The sequence below is a fragment of the Enoplosus armatus genome, chromosome 19 (assembly GCF_043641665.1).
Source record: "Enoplosus armatus isolate fEnoArm2 chromosome 19, fEnoArm2.hap1, whole genome shotgun sequence".
NCBI lineage: Eukaryota > Metazoa > Chordata > Actinopteri > Centrarchiformes > Enoplosidae > Enoplosus > Enoplosus armatus.
The window spans coordinates 2,727,794-2,749,257 of record NC_092198.1 but is presented as its reverse complement, the minus strand read 5'-3'; the positions used below and the strand labels follow the sequence as shown (position 1 = coordinate 2,749,257).

General features: G+C 41.9%; 2 protein-coding genes across 3 annotated transcripts; both read left to right on the top strand.

The window, feature by feature from the left end:
* The first annotated feature begins 569 nt into the window (after nucleotides 1-569).
* btbd9 (BTB (POZ) domain containing 9) lies at nucleotides 570-6,945 on the top strand. Its single transcript, XM_070926060.1, has 11 exons — nucleotides 570-680; nucleotides 1,057-1,265; nucleotides 1,924-2,287; nucleotides 2,810-3,077; nucleotides 3,192-3,411; nucleotides 3,690-3,809; nucleotides 4,876-4,985; nucleotides 5,137-5,326; nucleotides 5,475-5,582; nucleotides 6,255-6,333; nucleotides 6,508-6,945. The coding sequence occupies exons 2-11, from the start codon at nucleotides 1,081-1,083 to the stop codon at nucleotides 6,706-6,708; spliced, it is 1,845 nt and encodes a 614-aa protein (XP_070782161.1). The 5' UTR covers nucleotides 570-680; nucleotides 1,057-1,080; the 3' UTR covers nucleotides 6,709-6,945.
* A 3,276-nt stretch (nucleotides 6,946-10,221) lies between these two features.
* LOC139302415 (AN1-type zinc finger protein 3-like) lies at nucleotides 10,222-19,846 on the top strand. Of its 2 annotated transcripts, XM_070926093.1 has the most exons (6): nucleotides 10,222-10,390; nucleotides 15,294-15,334; nucleotides 17,570-17,761; nucleotides 18,410-18,475; nucleotides 18,564-18,734; nucleotides 19,656-19,846. In XM_070926093.1, the coding sequence occupies exons 1-6, from the start codon at nucleotides 10,323-10,325 to the stop codon at nucleotides 19,808-19,810; spliced, it is 693 nt and encodes a 230-aa protein (XP_070782194.1). In that variant the 5' UTR covers nucleotides 10,222-10,322; the 3' UTR covers nucleotides 19,811-19,846. The 2 variants fall into 2 exon arrangements, with proteins under 2 accessions (XP_070782194.1, XP_070782195.1); XM_070926094.1 differs by lacking the exon at nucleotides 18,410-18,475.
* Nucleotides 19,847-21,464: the final 1,618 nt, after the last annotated feature.

Below are 21,464 nucleotides of genomic sequence, written 5' to 3'. Positions count from 1 at the left end.
CTTATTCGAACTACGTAAATGATGTCACCTTTAAAAGTCGTATTAAACATCTGAATGTGTGGAAAAACAAAAGCAACTTTGAATCACATCACTATAAATGAGCCAGTTAGAAGGAAGTTATCCACATAAGAGTAAGTTAGAATAAAAAAGGATGAAAGCCACTATGAGGAAGTGACGCCTAATTGATCACAGGAAGTAGATAATGTATTTCTCTTTAAGGAGCAACTAGTCTTTTATATGCTCATTATAGGTTTTTAAAATCTTAATCTGTAAAGTAACTTGTAACTATAGCGCTATACAAGTACTTCAGAATAGCACTTGTAGTACAGTACTGGAGTACTTGAGTTACTTTCCACCAGCAATTTGTTTGCAAATGTTTAAGACGTAAGGCAAAGTATGTAAAACATGCCTCAATTAGAAGAGGTAATTATTGAAAAATTAAATAAAAATGTTTCTATCACACAGAAATTGCTGAAAAGCTTTCTTGTGGACCTTTATTTTGAAAAACTGTTTTTCGAACCGGAAGTGCATGTCCGTTGACCCAGAATTGGTGTCCGTCGGTGTGATGTTGGAAGGATTGTAAATTTGGTGCTGAATTTCACTGCACAGTGGATGAATAACCACGACTGTATTTTTGAAATCATCTTTATTTAAACATAGGAGTGAATGAGAGCTGCTCGGTAAGTTTAAAACGCAGAATGAACAGAGAAAAGGAAACGTTACTGAGCTGTTAGCTAGCGTTTGTTCAAGTGTCAAATATCCGCGGCACCAGCGGCTGTAAACAAGATAGCTCAACATCTTAGCTAGTTGTCGCTATCACATTCTCCTATTTTGACCGCTAATTGCGTTGTTTTACTGAAATATGAACAACAGACGCTGAAAAGTATACATTTTGTAACTTAACGTTAGCCTACTAAATTTGTGTCGTTATATTTCATGGCATTCTAGTTAGCATTTAGCATTTCATATAGCATTTCATATAGCATTTCACAGCACATAGCAACCAACTCTAAGGCTGGTTTTCACCAATGTCTGGTTTGCTTACTCTTGTGTCAGATGTGACTCTGGCAGCCGTCGACCATGAGTAATAGCCACCCTCTGCGTCCACTGGCCTCCGTGTCGGAGATCGACCACATCCACCTGCTGTCGGAGCAGCTGGGAGCCCTGGTGCTTGGTGAGGAGTACAGCGATGTCACCTTCATCGTGGAGGGGAAGCGCTTCCCGGCGCACCGGGTCATCCTGGCAGCTCGCTGTCACTACTTCAGGTAACTGTAAATGTCTAAACCAAAGGTTCCTGTCACTTGTGTTACCTCTGTCACTGCTGCACATCATTTGTTAAGCCCATCCGTATAAACACATCATCAGTTGAAATCCACAAACCTACACGAGTAATTGTTTGATTTTGATAATTGATTAAAAGTTGAAGTGACTTTTAAGCACAACACCAGACATGTCGTAGTTTCAGCTGATCAGTTGTTCTCTTCATCTTATGTGACACGTATGTGACTATCTTTGTTTTTTGGACTGAGAAAATGTTTATGATTCCCTTCTTACATTGTAGATGCCACATATGACGCATTCTTTCAAGTTGTGACTGGTTGTGTTTGGTTCCTGTTGGCTGCCTATCTCTATGTCTTCCTTCCACAGTGACACACAAGGGAAATTATTCACACTTGGTGTTGGTGTTGTATCCAACAGCAATTTGACAGCTTTTCCCACAATAATTGTCTACAGAAGGAGCATTTAACATGTGATGTAAGCAATCTTGATACCTTGTCAGTTGTTGTTATTCAGTAAGGCACTGCTGGCAGCTGGTTGAGACAGTCCAAAGCGTAACACAGCTTGACTTTCTGAAATGTTTGTAGAGAAAGTTGGTTAAAAAAAAATCACATAAACACTTTTTGCTTCTTCTTTCTCCTGTAGGGCCCTGCTTTACGGTGGGATGAAAGAGTCCCAGCCCCAGGCGGAAGTGTGTCTAGAGGAGACGCGGGCTGAAGCCTTCTCGATGCTGCTACACTACCTGTACACGGGCCGGGCCAGCCTCAGCTCCGCCCGGGAAGAGGTGCTGCTGGACTTTTTGGGCCTGGCTCACCGCTACGGCCTCCAGCCACTGGAGGACTCCACCTCTGACTTCCTCCGCACCATCCTGCACACCAACAACGTCTGCCTGGTCTTTGATGTGGCCAGTCTGTACTCTCTGAGCGCGCTCAGTGCAGCCTGCTGTGCCTATATGGACAGACACGGACCTGAAGTGTTGAATTCTGACGGCTTCCTCATGCTCTCCAAGGTAAGAGTTTGCAGGATTACAGAATGGTGTATGAAGAGTTGTAATCAGGATTGCATCCACACTTCGTGAAATATGGTTTGAAATATTTGAGTAATCTGGGCAGTCGATGTCTCATGTGTGCCTTTGGTGTAACATAAATCTGAGATACAGTGACCTCTAGTGGCAGGTACGTGATTTCTTGATTACCAAACAGTGCAACCCAGTTCAGCTTTAAATGCTCGAGTGTATGAAACTACAGTCTCTAGGACACAGCATATAAGTAATCTAAAAGTATTTTCAATTAATCAATTATGGCTTGTAAAAAGTAATGACAATTTCTCACCTAAAATGTTCAGAGCCTCAAGTAATGTCTCAGAATGACTTGTTTGTCTGTCCAACAGTCAAAATAAATCCAAAGTGTTTGATTTACAGTGATATGAAATACAGTAAAACAAGCAAATACTTATAACTAAGAACCTGTAACCACTACGTGTTTGGTATTTTTGGCTTAAAAAAAATTTGATTAACGTATCGTGTTTGCAGACTGCTCTGCTGACTGTAGTCAGACGGGACTCATTTGCTGCCAGTGAGAAGGAGATCTTCCAGGCCTTGTGTCGCTGGTGCCGGCAGCACGTGGAGGGCACCGACACCCAGGAAGTGATGGCAGCAGTGCGGCTGCCGCTCATGACTCTGACAGAGATGCTAAACGTGGTGCGACCGTCCGGGCTACTGAGCCCAGATGACCTGCTGGATGCCATCAAGACCCGCTCTGAGAGCCGCAACATGGACCTTAACTACCGTGGCATGCTCAGTCAGTGCTCTTACTTATCCATCAGCTTACTGATATTATACTACGATGAATCAAATCACACATAAGTTTTTTATGTATTCATTTGCACATACATTTCTTCTTCTTGGGTTTCAGTCCCAGAGGAGAACATTGCCACCATGAAGTACGGAGCTCAGGTGGTGAAAGGGGAGCTGAAGTCGGCGCTGCTGGACGGAGACACCCAGAACTACGACCTGGACCACGGCTTCTCCAGACATCCCATCGAGGAGGACGGTCGGGCCGGGATCCAGGTCAAACTGGGCCAGTCGTCCATCATTAACCACATCCGCCTGCTGCTGTGGGACAGAGACAGCCGGTAAGACAGGCTTGTGTCATCCTACTAAAACAATCAAAAAGTTAGAAACTAGCATAGCAGTGTATAATTTAGACATACTGTATGTAGTATGATTCACAGTGTTTTTATTGAATATTGGAGTACATACTCAATTTTAATTTATTGTTAAAATAGTTGACTGACTGTTGGAACTAGCAAAACTAGATATCAGGACAAACTGTGTTGGCAAGGTGACTTTATGTGACAAACTGAGTCTGAGTTTGTCTACTGATTTAAAAAGTCATTCTTGATTATTTAAGGTCCTACTCCTACTACATCGAGGTATCTATGGATGAGCTGGACTGGGTGCGTGTTGTGGACCATTCCAAGTATCTCTGCCGCTCTTGGCAGAACCTGTACTTCACACCACGAGTTTGCAGGTAAACTAAACTAAAGCATTTGGCTCCTGGTTCAGTTTACAGTTATTATTCCTTGGCCCAAACTGTTGTGGCATTTTATGTATGTTCACCCTGCCTGAATAAAACCGGGGCTCGTAAATAAGAAACACCTCTCATCTGGCCAGGCTGCAGATTTTGGTGGCACGACAAGTCAAAACAAATCTGCTTCCATCTCTGTAATTCTTGCCAAGCAGGAAGGGCTTGTCTGTGTTCTTAGCCATAACTTGCCATAACCTGGTGTACATAGCAATTACAGTTTGTTTTGAGGTTGTTGTAGTTGATTTGGATTATATTCTTAGTGTTTACAAAAATACACTCTCACTCTGATGTTTGCTTGGCAGAGGACACAGAAGCATATTTTCCAGCATCTCAGTATTTTAGTGCCTCCTGAGTTGGAGACGCTGGACACTTTCCAGATTTGGAATAATGTGTTGTGGGCATGCCTGGTTTGAGATAACAGTATAAACATCCAAACGGAAGTCAGAAGATGCGACTCAAGCTTTCCCTGAGGAATGCAATAATGGTGCTGCACCATCATACTAACACAACCAACAGTCCACTTAAGAACTGCGTTAAATTCAAGTTCTCATGCAATTTGAAACAATATATATACACACAGTTACCAGTTTATTAGGTACACCTAGCTAAAACTAATGCAGTCTAATACAACAGTCCTGCCGTAACTCTTAGCTTCATTAAGATTATAATGTTCAGGTTTTTTTGAAAGAGGTGTTTGTGTTATTTTGTCCACCCCGTTTATATCAATAAGGATAGGCTAAATAACAGAAATGCCTCTCTGTATAATGCAAAACAATTCAACAGCACAACAAACTGCCGCCTCCAGAATGACTGGAGTAAAAGTGAAGGGTGTGGAAATATAAAAAGTATAAAGAAAAGAAAGAAAAATGTATGAATCTCTTAATGACCTCGGCCAATGCGTTTGAACAGGATGAAGGCTTGTGTTTACATGTCAGGTTGTTTAAAGATCGAGTTGTGGTTGTCTGGTTTTCATGCTCACTCAGATCTGATGTTGCTCTTTGTGTCTCAGGTACGTTCGCATTGTGGGAACACACAACACAGTCAACAAGGTCTTCCACCTCGTGGCTTTTGAATGCATGTTCACCAACCGCTCGTTTACCCTGGAGAACGGGCTTTTGGGTACGTTGCAGAAACGGACACAGAACAGGAGCAAACATTGTGTCTTGTGATGTGTGTGTGATTTAGCAATTTCAGCCTGTTCTATGTTTTAACTTTCATGCAAACATAGCATAACAAAACAAGTCTATAACCCTGCATCTAATGTCTGTAGTGCCCAGCGAGAATGTGGCGACCATCGCGTCCTGTGCCAGTGTTGTTGAGGGTGTGAGCCGTAGCAGAAATGCCTTGCTCAACGGCGACACGCGCAACTATGACTGGGACTCCGGCTACACCTGCCATCAGCTGGGCTCTGGAGCAATCGTCATCCAGCTGGCTCAGCCCTACTCTATTAGATCCTTGAGGTACATCTGGCCACAGCGTCATTTTAATCTACAGTCTGAAATAGCATTGACATCTTCTATACAGTTACTATGAGAACAGTTAAAAGACAGTTAAGTTCAGAACAGGTAAATATTCCTTCTCGTTCCTTCACTTCCTCGACCTGTTCAGGCTGCTGCTGTGGGACTGTGACGAACGCTCCTACAGTTATTACATTGAAGTCTCCACCAACCAGCAGCAGTGGACGAAGGTGGTCGACCGCACCAGGGTGGCATGTCGGTGAGGCTCCCATTCCCTCCTCTGTCGCCTCCTTTTAACACAGTTCCTGTTACCTGAACTCACTGAACATAGGTGTCATAAGTTGTTTTGATACTATATGTGTTAATGACTGAAGGCTATGAAGAACATGTTTCATCTGACGTGTCTGTGAATGCAACATTGATAGAGGCTTCAAAGTGATTTCAATGTGTTAACACTTTTAGAATCTATAGGTCCTGTTGCATCGTTGTAGTTACCTTACAAACAGCATGTTTTGTCCTCTGCGCAAGTTTTTTTTTAATACCTAATATTGTTAATTTCTAATGAATATGTTGTTACAGTGAAATGATCCCACTAAGCCTTGAACTTTAAAACAACAGAGGAGGAACTTTCTCTTCTAAAGACCTGTCTAATTATAAAGGATCCTTGAACCTCGTGTTTCGCGCCAAGGAAGGAGCAGGCTTGTTTGAAAATCACCTCCTTGAGGGTGCAGGATTAATAATACCTGGTTATATTCCAGCTACTGTTGACTAAGTCTTCATTTTTAATTAATAAAGTTTTCTTTTAAAGTCTATGTACAATAATCAGGGGGAAACGTAGTTATAATAGACATAAATGTTGTAAACAAAAACAATATTTGAACAGAGGTACAATCAGAAAGCTTCATAGTTTTGTTCTGATATTCTCTTACAGATCATGGCAGACATTGAAGTTTGATGAGCAGCCTGCTTCCTTCATCCGTATTGTTGGGACTCACAACACTGCTAATGAGGTGAAAACACAGTTTACTAGCCACAGTGTCAGCTATTTTCCAAAAATCACTGGGTACCTAAACTGTTTAATATCCAGCTGGATTAACAGAAGAATAATAGTATCTAGTTGTTACCATTGTAAGCAGGTGACTTCTCCTGTTGGTGTTTGGCTCTGATCTGTGATCTCTCTTCAGGTGTTCCACTGTGTTCACTTCGAGTGTCCGGCCCAGCTGGACACAGAGGTTAATGAAGGCAGCCCGGGCCTGGACTCCTCTGATTCTGGGACCACCTCCCAGCAGCAGCAGCAGCGACCCCAACGACCGTCACGCACACACAGCCTGCTGCCCTCCCAGCCCTCCTCCTCATCATCATCGTCCTCACAGTCCCATCATTAAGAGCCCCCTCGCCCCCTTGTTGGAAGGTGTTGAGAGGGAGGGAAACCTCAGAATGCCATTTTGCACAGCCTTCATCATCCAGACTGCACTGCTACAACGCTGCTAAAGGCGATCGTCTCATTGTCATAACCCATGGTCCGTCTGTCATAAGTGCAACATTAGAGACTGGTATATCTGTAGCAGCAGCATTTAGGGCTCCAGTCTTCCCACTTTTGAAACAGAAAGTTAGGTATTACATCCACTGGTTCATACATTTTACACTTTTTAGCTACTAAGACTCAAGTTTTTTCCTTCAAAATCATCAAAGTGGAATTTTACTTCTCCAAAGATGAGGCACACACTGAAATGTGGTTATACTGTACCACCAAAGAGCAGTAAGACCAGGGTGGGGGGGGTTGCTATCTGAATTTTACGAGTTAATATTTCCAAAAGAGATGGATTTTATCCTTAAACAAGCTATTTTTTTAAGAAACTGTCTTAAAATGACTCTACTCACTTTTCATACCATCAAGCTAACAGAGTAGCAGTCAAGTATTTTTCAAAGTTTGGAATTGAATTCTTCAAACATTTGCCAAAGCTGTGGAGCTAATGCATTCTGTGGCATTTATATGCAATTTGCACTTAATCCAATTATGCATTTGCATATTAAGTAATAGCTGTTGAGTATTTGTTGACAGGCTTTCACACCCGAAACCAAACTCGGTGGTCCTTATCTGGTGTGACTTTTTGATAATTAAAATTCATACCTCAAGAAAAACCTCACTAAAACTAAACTTAGATTGAATGAAGTGTCTTAATTTAGCATTTTAAGCGCTTGAATAGCTTAGCACAAGTGATTGGGGAGATCAGTTAGGTTGTGAAAATTGGGGCTGAGGGTCTCGGACCAAATTATGTATGCACTAGGGCTGCAGGGAAGAACGTTTATATACAGTAGATTCATGAGCAGCTGCTATTGGCACTTTATTTTACTCAAGTAAACAGAAATAAAGGTTGCAGCTTGGGTCTTCTGACTGAAGTACAGTACTGAAGTGCTGGATTTGGAAACTTTCTGTTTGTATGTTAAATTAATTTAAACACTTCCGCGCTCTGTCAGGATCTGTCAGGTTTGAGCTGTCTTTTGTGTGTTTTTGGAGGTTTGTTTTTCAATTAAGCTATCAGTGCTGTGGTTCCTGTTTGTTTCCTTTGTGTCCTGATGTTGCACTTTTGAGTTGTTTGTCTTGAAAAACTCCCTTTATTTCAAACCTTTTTATTTGACTACCCTGGGTGACCCACTGATGTTTCTATAAGCCTTCTTTAGTCATCCCCATCTACATTTTAGAAGATTACCCATAGTTGGATAGTTGGATAAAGTCTTCCTTAATAACTAACCAGAGAACTGAAATAGGGCTTTGTTCCGGTTACATTGTTTATGTAGAGAAAACACTCCCCATGCCCCATCTAACTTTATGTATGTGTATAGTTTTTCTTAATATATATATATTAGTTTTGACCATTGACGTGTGATTGCATTTCACTGCCTCTTGTTCAATACATTGCCTGTCAAAAATGTGATTATGGAAACAACTGACATTGTTTATTAATGTTCATTGCTGTGAGGGGTCACGCCCGTCTGCTTGCCTGAATCGCTGCTGTGAAACACAGTGGAAGTCTTCAATACAAGCAATACAGTGATCTCTATCTTCTGTTTAGTCTTGAGAGCCTCTGTTACAGACCAACAGTGGTGATTGATCAGTCAACATGTATTCATCATGCTCCAGGCTCTGATGCTCTGGTAGCTCTTTAGAAAGTGTTGATGTGTAATGCTGCCCAGGGAGCCATTTTATTGTCATGAAACATTTAAAAACATCTCATTTTGAAGCTCAAATAGCACTTATGTCTTGTTTTTGTTGCTCAAATAACTGCCTTGTTTGTAGGAACACCAACCAGTCGGTTCCAACCAAAACAGTGGGACAGAAAAGATTTAGAAGCAGAGAGGAGATGGAGAGAAAACCCTTCTATTTGACTAGCAGAGTTATTAAACTTCAGTTTCACCTTTTTATATCCATAATATAAAAAGAAAAAGTAGGGGCCTTAAGACCTCACCTACATTATTATTATTATTATCTCGGGACTCCGCCCTGTAAAGGGGCCCTGGGATAAGATCCAGTTTTAAGCCTTTATTATTTCACTTTACCTTGTGCTTAAATCTGCTCTAATCAATAGTTTTACATTATCAATTGGTCATATGACAATGTGTAATCTGAAAGGGGTTGTTTGTAATGACAAACCGCTCTTCTGAGTCTTTCAGCTTATCACTTTGGTTTCCAGCTGCAGCAGCTGTTTTCAGATTAGAAACTCCCAATGAACTCGCTGTACACTCACTACCTGTCCAGCACCGAAAGGCAGACAAAGTTAGTGACTAGCTGGTGAACATAGTGGTGCATTTAGCAGCAAAAGAGCCGGATATTTCCCTTGATGTGTAAATGGTCAACTTTTTTTTTTTTAAAAAGACATTAACCATATTAGCTTTATCAGGTGATAATATGTCAAGGTTGTGTTTTGTCGCCCTGCTGAAAAACAAAACAACCACAAACTAACACACACACAATGCACAGAGACTGCTGAAGGAAAGGGAGGTTAATAGGTGCCCACATCTTATTTCTGCCCTGGGGCTGGGGCTGGGGCTGGGGCCGGGGCCGGGGAGAGAGTTAATCCAACCCTGCTATTATATCACTGATTTAGAAATGCTGTTGAATACCTTTGTAAAATCAGCTTTTGAAGAACACATTTCAATGTAAAGTACATTTTATCTCTCTCTGCCCCCCATATGATAATAGTAATAATGGTATGATGGGACCCTATTTCAAGTAGATTTTTTTTCTTTTAATTACAAATGTCTTACAGAATTAAGTCTTCACTGTAATCAGGTAAAACGGATTACAGTGATCAACGCTCGCCAAACCCTTTCACATTCTGTCTTTATACAAATTTTAAGTGAATATAGCGACACAACATTTATACTTTATATTGTTATTGGGATTTAGTCGTGTATTATTGCATTTACATGCCAGTTTGTAGCACTGTTTTGCCTTCATTTCGTTGGGCAATATTGACATTTCTGGTTTGATGGACGCGTTTCCGGCCCAGCATACTTCGCACCAGCGACGTGTGAATAGGGGTGGTCTTGAACTGTTAAGAGGGGAAGGCCTTACTGAATCTATTTGTTTTTTCTTTCTCGTACCCTCCACCGCATTTAACACCGCCAAAATTTTATTTTATCTGTATTTGCGGACGGCTGGTTATTTTTCTAAGCTTTTTAGTGTCGAGTGAAACACCGGGACGCCCCCCTCTTTTTGTTTGTCGGTCGTAACGTCCGAACGTCCAGCTGATTGCTTTGAGTGCCGTTCAATTATTCCAGTTCAAACTGAACCGTTTTGTGTGACTTAACGGAAGGATTTTGTGGCCGAAACGGGCCGAGTTCGCCGCCCTTATTTCACCGACCTGTGGACTTTAAAACAAAGAGGACATTTATCTTTTTGTCCAACTTGAGTGTTGGATCGTTTTTCTCATTGAGCGACCAGGCCTCGGACTCATCCCCAGCCTCGCGTTCCCATATCGGTTTTTTGTTGGAAGTCATGGGAGACACCAGTGAACGAAGCAAACCTCCGAGTCTACCTCCCCGGTGTCCCTGTGGATTTTGGGGGTAAGTTAAACCCGATAAAAACTAGATTAAACCTGCTATCTTAAACTGAAAGGTAAATCCGGATGAAATATGCTCAACGGGTTCAACTAGTCCAAACCCATTGTTGTTGTTCTGTTGTACAGGCCGAGGGTGGGGGGTTGGGAAGTTAGCTAATAAATAAACCTCCTAGCTTGAAAACTAGCTACATTTCCACCGTTTATAAACCCACTTTCATCGTTTCAAACGCCGGCTGTCATTTTCAATCGTGCTATATCGTGTTTTAAGGCAATTTTGTAAAGCAGGAGGTGACGTACCCGAGACAGAACATGATTTATTGCCAGCAGGTTCCTTTTAAACCTGCCCTGTTCTCTTGAATCGCCTCGAAGATAAGCAGCAATAAAACGATTAACACGTTACTTCGGTTAAATCCTCAACCTGAGCAGTGCCTGTAGACCAGTCTTAGAGTTATTTTACACCCTTTTTAAATTCGGTCTTGTCAAGTGGTGGATGTGTGTTGCATACCGGATGTGATTCACTGATGTCTCCTGTGTTGCCCCATACGAAAAATGACTAACTTGCATCTAACCTGTAATCGATTCAACCACGACACTCAAACGTGGTTGTGTGCTTCTCCTTATAGGGACGTAAAGTTGTTTCAAAGCAGCTGAAAAAAAACACACTAAGATAGGATTACTGTCATCTCATTACTGACCACCATAGCCACACTATAACCCCCCCTGTAATACTTGCTTTACAGTAATATTAGTGATTATAGGGTGGCAACCTGCTGCTATTGTGTGAAATACAACCAGTAAGACAATAGCCCCCCTGTCTGGAGGTATTATCATTACAGAACGTTGTCATATGACTTGTCATTTGGTTACCGACGCCCTCCCTCATGCCCCATCCCCCAATTGCCTTCATTTTGTAGTGTCCACTAAGCAAACTGGAACCAGTAACCCACCTGTCAATGTCAGGTGACATAAATGGCAGCGTTGTGTGTTTATGGCCCTGCCTGCCTCCGCTCAGAATAACACCTGGCCTGGGGCTGCTGGCTGTCCTGTCCCACACAGGCTCTTTAGTCTTCACACATGTCACTGAAACTCAAGGCCTCTTAAAAAGATCTTGAATAAGATTAAGTTTAGCATTTTGAAGGATTTAATTCAGGATTTTAATTTTTTTAAAACATGGATGGCAGCCCCTTACCCCGGCAGTATTAATGACACGTGTCGCCCAGCGCTAAATACAGTATTTTGTGGTTTAAGAAGCATTATGATTAATTTAAAGTAGGGTCTGACTGATACAGAGTGCTAATACTTAAGTTTTTAGTAGTTGATGTTGAAAATTGTACTTTTATTTACAATTATTCTGTTTTTCCATAAACATTTGAAGTCTTGTCAGTTTTCAGAAGCCTCAGCTAATATGAAGACCAGACATACATGTGCTGAAAGTATACATGTGTTCATTAATTAAAAAATAAACTTGTTGGTGGCGATCTCTGGTCTACAAAATACGTAATGGAGACACTGTTTCTTATATCTGCTGACACATATGCTGGTGTGGATATTTCAGTGACTGGCTAATATTGAACATCTAGAGAAATATTGTAAATACTTGCGGCCCCAGTTCAGTCCCTTTCCAGGGTTCAAGGTTAATGGCTTGTTTTCTCTGCTGTCTTATCTCTGTTTGTTTTTTCCACTCTGCATGCTACTATCTGATGAACCACGTGTGTTTTAAACACCTCAGCAAGATGTTTGACTTGGTTGTGGCACTTTTTGCCGGCGTAATCAAATATTACCATCTAGTCTCCTAGTTGGAGTATTACCTGTATTGGAGGATGGGGGGCACTCTGTAATACCTCTTCCCTAATGAGGTTTGATTTCTCTCCTGTGTGCTGTAAAGTGTATTCCTATTGTACTGTTACAGCTACACAAAGGAGATTTTGTGTCTCCTTATTAGGTCCTTCTTGTTTTCAAGTTTCACCATTCTTAGATTTTATAATCGCTTCTCTTATGAATCTATCACCTTGTTTTCCAGCAGATCCTTATCTTAAAAAATAAGAATTAATGAACGAGGAGGATAATGTGAAATGTCTGAGCTTGGTTGGACTAAGCTTCTCTGAACACTTTCTTTGGCCACAAACCTGCAATCTTCGCAGGAAATGAGGTGAATTCTGCTGTTCAGTTACATTTTACAACATGAAGTGATGCTTAGAGGCAGCATGAACGGAAAATTAATAGTAAGATGCAGGCTGAGTCAAAAAAAAGGGTAAGAAAATCTATGAGGCACAACAGTTATCCCAAGTTGTATGACTCCATGAATGTACAGCAACAGGAGCAGAAAGGAGAGTGCTGGAAAGAAATAAGTTAGTCTGAGCTTTCGCACACACTCTTGTTGTCGCAGCAAACGTCCATCGGGGATCTGTCATCCATTGACAGTTTGTGGCCAAAAGGCACAGACTGTGGAAACACTCCAGCAGTCAAAGCAAGCTTAAAATTCACTTTACATTGTATGTGAATGCAGCTTGTTCGTGGGATGAAGACAGTTGGACTCTCTGTGCTCCGCTCCCCCTCTGTACTGCTCAATGGTACATGATAACATTTACTTGATTGTGTTCTTTTGTTCCAGTTCCATTATGCAACAGCATCAGTTTTATTTAGCAAAATTAATAGTAATAAAGCTGCAATAATATACCATTAAACACATACCTTTTAAGTAATTTGTTCAGGGACAAGACATATTTGGTGTTTAGCTAAACTTATTATAAATGCTTACTTACTTATTAGCCTGTCAGTGGGTGTAAATCAGCATGTTCTTTAAATAGTTTTTATACTTGTGCTTATGAAGGAGCTGGTAAATTGTAAGTACAGTTTTTGTTGACATTGTGACAGAGTTTGTTGAATCAGCTCTCTGGCTATTCTTGAGGCTGTGATTAGTGGTGTTAGAGTGGATTGCATTATAGTTTCTAATATTCTGTCCGCCTCACATGAGTGAATGGGGGTGGACAAAATGGTAGAAGCACCGTTCTAAGTCTGTATCTCCAGTAGTATAATTATAGCAAAAATATGATAATGACAGATCGGGGTCACCACCAATGTCTAATCAATAGTTACTTTGCCCAAGGCCTGTCTTTCTACCAAATTTCATAGGAATCCATTTATAGATGATGAGATATCTTGGTGACACACAGATGCAATGACTGTAACAGTTGAAAAACACCACCTCCTTGGTGGAGGCAAAAGCAGTCTGTCCCTGCTGCATTAGTCACATAGGAACAATGATCTGAATACCCTACGGAGTTCCAGTCTCTGTACCATTGACAGGGCTCACAGCTGACAGAAATGGCTGTATTGTGGTGGTATAAACATTAAAGAGAGGTCCAGAAGTTGAGTACCTGTAGTAAAAGGTCCCACCAACCACCAAGAAAGCCTGGAGACAGACACGTACGTTTCCAAAATGCTCAATGTTTAAAGATTAGAATCCGACTGAAATCAGGTTCTCCAGTTGATAAAACTGGCCATTGTTGAACTTTACGGTCACAGGAAGTGTTACAGTATGCTTGGTCATATTAAGCTGTGTAATGACAATACTTTCCCTGTGTCCTCGTGGTTCTCTGCCACAGTAAAATCACTGCCCGTCATGGTAAAAAACGTTTTTTAAAATGACTCTGTTTTTGTTGACAATTCTCGAAGTAGGCTGGGTCACTGTGCAGCCATGACTGAAACAGGTGACTGACAAAGAACTCTGGGCTTTTGCAGGAACTCTGTAAGTGAAACCTGCATCCATTACACACACACCCCCTCTGCCTCAAAGCGGCCAATAGCATTTTGAGTAGGGTGTAGCCTCAAACCTCAAAAAGTACGGTGGCCATTTTAGGACACCCAGTCAGGAGACCCACTCAGCTTGTTGGGCTTAGCTCTTCGTTGTCAGACTTGAGTCAGCTTTCGTCAGACTAAGCTGTACTTTTTGTCATCTTCAGCTGGCCTTTGTCACGTTCAGCTCCACTGTGTCGGCCTCAGTTGTACTTTGAGCTTAATGCTAGAATGATATGGAGGCAGTTGCGGACTGATGGGATTTAGCCTTATCATTGTCAAATATATGCTTTACTTGGGCGTTAAATCATGATAATGGCAGGGGACATAGTGTTGGTTTGAGCTGAACCCTGTAGAAGTGACATGATAGTAATCTACACCAAAACGTAACAGGAGACGGACTTGATTTTGTGTCTCTGCTTGCATGAAACTAGTGTTGCCAATTACTCTATAGACAGGAAATGAATCAATAACAACAGTAAGGCGGTAAAATAATCTCATTTATTACAACCCTATGCTCCTTCTGGAAGTGATTTTTAGTGTCCCCCATAACGGCCATTTGCTTCCCCGTCCTCTGTGATTTCCTGTCATCCTGCCTTGAATTTATTGACACAAAGGCCCAATTGCCAGAATGACAAACAAAAAAAGGGCCGCTGAGATGAAACATGAGGAGCCATTATGAAAGGGGTTGACGCTCAGGATGTGATATAATTGTCATTTGAGATATTGAGAAAGGGATAAGGTCCTACTAGTGTTTGTTACGGAGGCAGTACATATTTCAGAATGGCATTTGTCTTCCACGTTTATGTTTAGCCACTCTGCATAAAGGTGATGCAGGTATTGGTCTATGGGGAACAAACTTCTTATTTTACAGAGAGATTAACTGATAATGCACCAGATAATCATGTGCTTCTTTCGTGTACAGTTTAAACTTGTGTTTCATTTTCAACTCCATATAATTGATTTTTGTCTAATCTTTCATGCCATGATGTTGTTTTCAAATGAAAAACATGTAACTTTAGGTTTGTATCAGAGCAACAGTTGTAGTTGGTAAAGGCAAAGCTTAGATGTCTGAGGACGTCAGTGATTTATTTTCTCACCTTTCTCCTCAGGTCCAGTAAAACTATGAATCTCTGCTCCAAATGTTTTGCTGGTAAGTCTTTTCTCAATACACAGTGTTTCTGAAATGACAAAAAAATGCTTATTTTGTCCGGGGTGACATCTGCACATCATCCCGCAACAAAGAGTTTAGAGCAACTAACATGGGCATGAGATGAAGTGGTTCAACAGAAGAGGCCAAAGGTCAATGTACTGTGCAACTGTGTCTCCCTGGGATTGAAACTGGTTAATAAAATCATTTTCACTAATAGCACAGTCATCAGTATATTAACTGCGTGGTTTCTTAATGACTTACTTTATTTCCCCAAAAAATGTGCCATGCAGCTAATGTCACAGTTTTCATGAAATTATTTTACAAGGATGGGAGATAATCACCTGCCAAATCAAGATTGTGATTGAAAAGTTGCTCCGCTGCCATTTGGGGGCCCCTTTCCTATTCTAAAATTCAGTTTGTACAGCACATAAATTTGAGGCACAGCCTGTAAGCCAAAAGAAACAAAGCAGCAGCATGTTAGTGCATCACTTGCGTCACTCAACTTCTGAGTCAACTGATGTGAAGGACCAGATTTATGCATGTTTATGAGCAGAATGTATTTAGACCAGAAGAGAACATTGCATTTCATTTGAGTTTCCCATCTCTGACTTTGTCTTTGAAGGTCACGTTCAGCTGCTTACTTGTCACGTGTAAATGGGGGAAGCAGTTCCACATTTGTTTTTTGTTTTTCAAGTTTCTTCTTGGCATGCAGAGCTGATCTCACTGACAGCCACAGACACAACTAGCAGCAGCTTGAGGCTAGGTGTGCCAGCTAATGTCGGTTAGGAATGCTAACAATGCTAAGAAGTCATTCTAGGAAAATGGAAGGACAACTAAAAGAGTCTCACTCCGAAATGATGTATCCACCATTTGGAGGAAAATGTTGGTTGAAGGTAAAAGTGAATCGCTCGCATAAAGGAGGACAATATTCCATTATATTAAACAATACTATTAAATTGCTGCAGGGCAGAATCAGCTGTGCATTTGGAAAACTGACCAGTGAATCTTAGTCTGGTTACCTCCATTCAGAGTTTTGTCATGAAACCCCCCTTAAAAGTAGAAAGACAAAGAAAAATGCCCAATTAAAGTTTGGGAAATGTCAAGGTATGTATAAAGTTTCCTCAATGACTCCAGCAGCCTGGTTTGGGAGGATGGGTTGAGGGTGCACTGCAGCACTGTCGGTGGCCATGGCAACCAGTGAGTATGGCAGACAGGGAGGACCTGAGGGCCCGGCTTTGAGTCTAGCATCACAGACGGCAGTAATGCTCGGAATAGACTCAATACACACGAGTATAGAGGCTGAGCAGAAGTGGGTTAGTCCACAAGTGGAGGAGAAACTTAAATCTAGGCTGACCTCCGTCACCCTCCCTGGAGGGGAACGAGTGAAGACAATATCCTCACGGATCGATGCTGTCTGAGATTATCATTATATAGAGAGGTCTGACGCACAGGTCCAAGGTGATCACGTCTTTCTCTGAACAAGACATTGGCAAAGTTAACTTATAGTCGTGTGGTTATGCAGTTAGAGCAGAGACTGTTTGGAAAACTTTTGAATTTGGTGCATTTAGTGTTTGGGAGAATTCTAGACATCCTAAACTTGAAAAGGTATTTTCTGGGCATCGGATCTGTCTTTATGTGACAGTAGAGAGCCGGGGTTGGAGCGTTAGGACTACAACTAACAATTATTTTCATTATTGGTTAATCTGCTGATCATTCTCTCCTTTAATCAATAAATTGTTTGGTCTATAAGACATAAAAAAACAGCTTGAATGCATCAACAAGGAAGAGTTTTGTAAACTGCTGCATTACACCAAAAGACAAGCAAGATATATATATATATAAATATAAACACCGCTGTTCAGACCACTTCCTGTGAGCAAACAACCTCCTACCAAAATTCAATTTGGATAACAAATATATTCACACATAAATGTCTTGCAAGGTCCAGCTTTATTATGTAAAAACATCAATAACGTTAGCCTGCCTGGTAGCTACAATACCCTTCTACACACTTGCAGTTGCTGTATATAACCTGCCATCACAGACTTGCTGTCCGGAGGTTTGGGGTGTACGGCTGTATTTCTGTACTACACACCATAAACAGGCGTATGAGTCCAGGTTCGAGTGTTTTGACTCTGTGTCTCTTTTCTTCTCCCTCTCTGTCTATCTCTATCTATTTCCCTGTCCTATTTTTACATTTCTCTCCTCTTGCTTACTTACTGTCCTTGACCACAGACATTGAGAAGAAGCAGCCAGGGGAGGACTGCACCTCCAAGCCTATCCAAAGCACTGGGAGTAGCCAATCGCCAGTTTTCAGTAGCGAGACGAGCAGTAGCAGTAGCCAATCCCTATTGTCGTCGCCGCCCTCTAGCTCCGAGCAGCCGTCAGCCGAAGAGCCCTCGCCCACGTTTCCCAACACGAGGGAAGGTAAGATGGGACAACCAGTGTTTTCACGCTCAATGTGTGCTCTTTCTATTTAGGAAGGAATACAAAAACCCTCATATCCATCATGTCCATCAAATCAAATCAAATGTCTTAAAACAAAGACAAAAAGCTGTTGATGAAGAATGACCTGTTTGTTCTTCATGTCTTTAAATCTGGTGGGAATGCACAGAGTGAGATAGAGCAGGACAAACAGGAGATAAAGTTCTGACCGGATTCAGTTACAGGCTAGTGGGACGCTGAACCTTTCAACTACTCGCACCAAGGAAGCATAACTTAATGTGAAGTACGTTGCAGAACTCAGGAAATCATTTCATGCTGCAATTCTGCTGAGCTGAAGACGACATCAGCAGTGTTTCTGCAAAGATATCAGTCGATGATGTCTCACAAGCACAAACGTTGCTGTGCAGCCTTCCCTATCTTCAGATCGGTGCAGTGGTAGAATTGAATTTTGCTTTTTGACAAACAGCCATAACAACAACTGGACCTCATGTACAGTACTATGTACTATATACAACAGGCAGTCGAGAGCACACTTTTCTCTGTGCAAGCATCCAGTTTTTCAAGTCAACATGAATTCATGGTATGGGAAGAGAACGTTTCACATCCCGTCTCTTCATTTTCCATCTGCAGGCATGTCGTCCACAGAAACAGCCCAAGGCACACTCTGCACACCCACAAAACGTCCACGAGAATCAGGTACAGTCAGCCTCTTCTTCCTGCCAGTAGCTCTGCGTGAACCGCCCCGCTTTGAGCGCTAACTCTTAACCCTGCCGTTCTTTTTCAGCGTCGGCCTCAGAGAGCGAGGCGACGCCAGAGAAACGGCCACGGACGGACGAGAAGGAGGGGGGCAGCGAGGAGGCCCGCGGGACGCCCAAGCAGAAGAACCGCCGGCGCTGCTATCGCTGCCAAACCAAACTAGAGCTGGTGCAGCAGGAACTGGGCTCCTGTCGCTGTGGTCAGTAACATCCACCTTCATACCACTGCTTTTAATTTCACTGACTCCGTTCCCCCATTGTGAAAAGCAGGCATGTTAGCATAATTGCAATTTGCAAAAAATGGTTAGTGTTTTACTTTTAAATGCAGTCTGTCCAAATGTAAAAATAAATAATTTAACCTGCTAATACTTTCAAGCTTATTAGCACTGAACAAGTTATTAATGTTGTTTACATGTCATTTTTGCAAACACACGAGTAAAACGACATTGATTTTCAATTATGAAAAATTGAGAAAGCTCAAAAATGTCTAATTATATATTATGTGAATATACTTCACATTTTGTGTCAAAACATTATGGATGGGACTTAATACTCCTTTATGCATCAGATGTGAGTGGTGCACTGCGTCACAGTGCTTTAGATAATGCCAGGTAAGCTGTCCAGCACAGACGTGTGTTTTATGAATTCATAATAATGTACTTTGTGCATTGGCATATATGGCAAACCCACTAATGCTTTATTATTATTATTATTATTGTTATTTTAATGATTGTATCTGTCTCAAACCAAATACTGATGCCAAACTACACTTTTCACATAGATTAAATCATTAGCTAAATCATTAGGTTTCTAAATATGATACTAAGACGCTGAGGTAAGTTATTATTAAGAATTTATTTAGTGTCATTTTAACACCTTTTCTGAATCACTAGAATCTGAACATGTATGCAAATAGCACATGGAGCTGCACTTTATTCAGTGTTATGTAAAATGATTTAATTACCTGTTATTTTCAGTCAGAGAAGTCATTAAGAGGCTTGTGTTTCTATGTTTGTGTTTGGCAGTAAGCTTAAAACCATCTCTCATGCAAAGCGGGAACAACAGAACATTTATTGGGGTCACTTCCTCCCTCACCGCTTTGCTTTCTGTTCCCCTCCCAGGCTATGTATTCTGCATGCTTCACCGTCTACCCGAGCAGCACGACTGTCTGTTCGACCATCTGGGCCGCGGGCGCGAGGAGGCCGTCCTCAAGATGGTGAAGCTGGACCGCAAGGTGGGCCGCTCGTGCCAACGCATCGGGGAGGAGTGCTCCTGATTGGCCACACCGTGACCAGCTATCCAGTTAGAGATGAGGCGCTTACAAAGAGGAGGAGGAGGAGGAAGAGGAGGAGGAGGTGGAAGGAGAGCTAGGAGGAATGACAAATGGGGTGATGGGTGGGAGGGGGAGGGAGGGAGGGGGGAGGGAAGAAGAGGAGGAGGAGGAGGAGGGAGCACGGTTGTAACATCCTGCATCTGACCTGACAATTCTGGATCTGAGCTTGACGCCGCCCTGTTGATGTCCTGATTTCCTGCGTGGAGCGTCTGTTTGGACGAGGTTCTGGATGAGGCCGCTCGGGGCCAACAGGGGGCCTGGTGGCTGTTCTGCGGAGCCACGTTCAGTATCGCATGTTCACACACACAGCCTTAACCCAACCCCCAGTCTTCAGAAGGAGGACGCCACAGAGACGGATCCAGTCTGTCGTACATCATGCACAGCTCCGCTGTTTCTCGCCACGGTTTCCTCCTCTTTGCTCACGCTCCTTTTTTTCAGTACAGGAAGTTGTGGAAGATGAACTGTTGTAGCGTTCGGCTGAACTGATCCGTTTGGATTCTCATTCGACAAAGTTTTTGTTTGTTTTTTGTTTTTTTTTCCCCCATTTCTTGGTCGCGGGTGAGGGGTCCAGCTCTATCCCACGACCACTCCTCAGGTCGTCATCAAGGGGTTGGAGTATCAAACCTGTAACCCCGCCTTCCTCTTCTTCTTCTTCTTTTTTCTTCCACCAACGTTTAGGTCCACGTGCAGCATCACTAACCGTGTTTTGCTCGTGCATGGTACCAGCAACAGTGTATTTGTGCAGGTTTGAGTGTGGTAATGTGAGGCAGTCCAAGGATGCTGTTGTGGTTTGATTTTTTTTTCTTTCTTTTTTTCTTCTTTTTTCCCCCCGTGTGGCCGTCATGGTGATTAGCTCTGTTTTTACTGCTTAACCACGGTGTCGTGGAGGACAATACAGCCAATCCCTGCCTCTGCTCACATGGACTGTTGACAAAAAGAAAAATACAAATAAATATAAAAAAAAATAAAAACCACACTAATGGACAGGAGTCACTTGGATAAATCCTCTGTGTAGCAGATCCTCTTCTCCCTCTTTCCCTCCCCTTTTTTCAATTTACTGAGTCGTACTGTTGTTTTACATAAAGGGGAATACGACTGAATTTTTGTATTCAAATGAAGAGTTCTTCGCCAAAACGCCGTGTATACATTTATAAAAACAAATAACCGAAGTTCCTCACGGAGTGTCTCTATAGTTATTGATCAGTCAAGAGTGCTAAACTGATCACATAAATTACTTACTACCCTTTAAATTGTTCTATAATTTATTTTGTGTTTTGTGGGTAGGATTAGGTGTCATTTAATTTTCAGATCGGGGATATCTGTTTGGAACATAATTCTTAAAATGTTGTAATTTCTTTCTTTTTTTACAATGATGAACTAGTGAGCTTTCACTAAATCGAAGAGAGATGGGTTTGTCCCACAGTTTAAATCAGTGATGTCATATTGATACACAGCACAAGTGAAATTTGGTGTTAAGGCTGAGAAATGAACCAAAAGCTGGTTAACTTGGAGACACCTAAAGCAAAAAGAAAAACAGGGTTAGTGAGATAACGCCAGCCAAACGTTGGTACGTTCTGAATATGTCTGGACACACAGT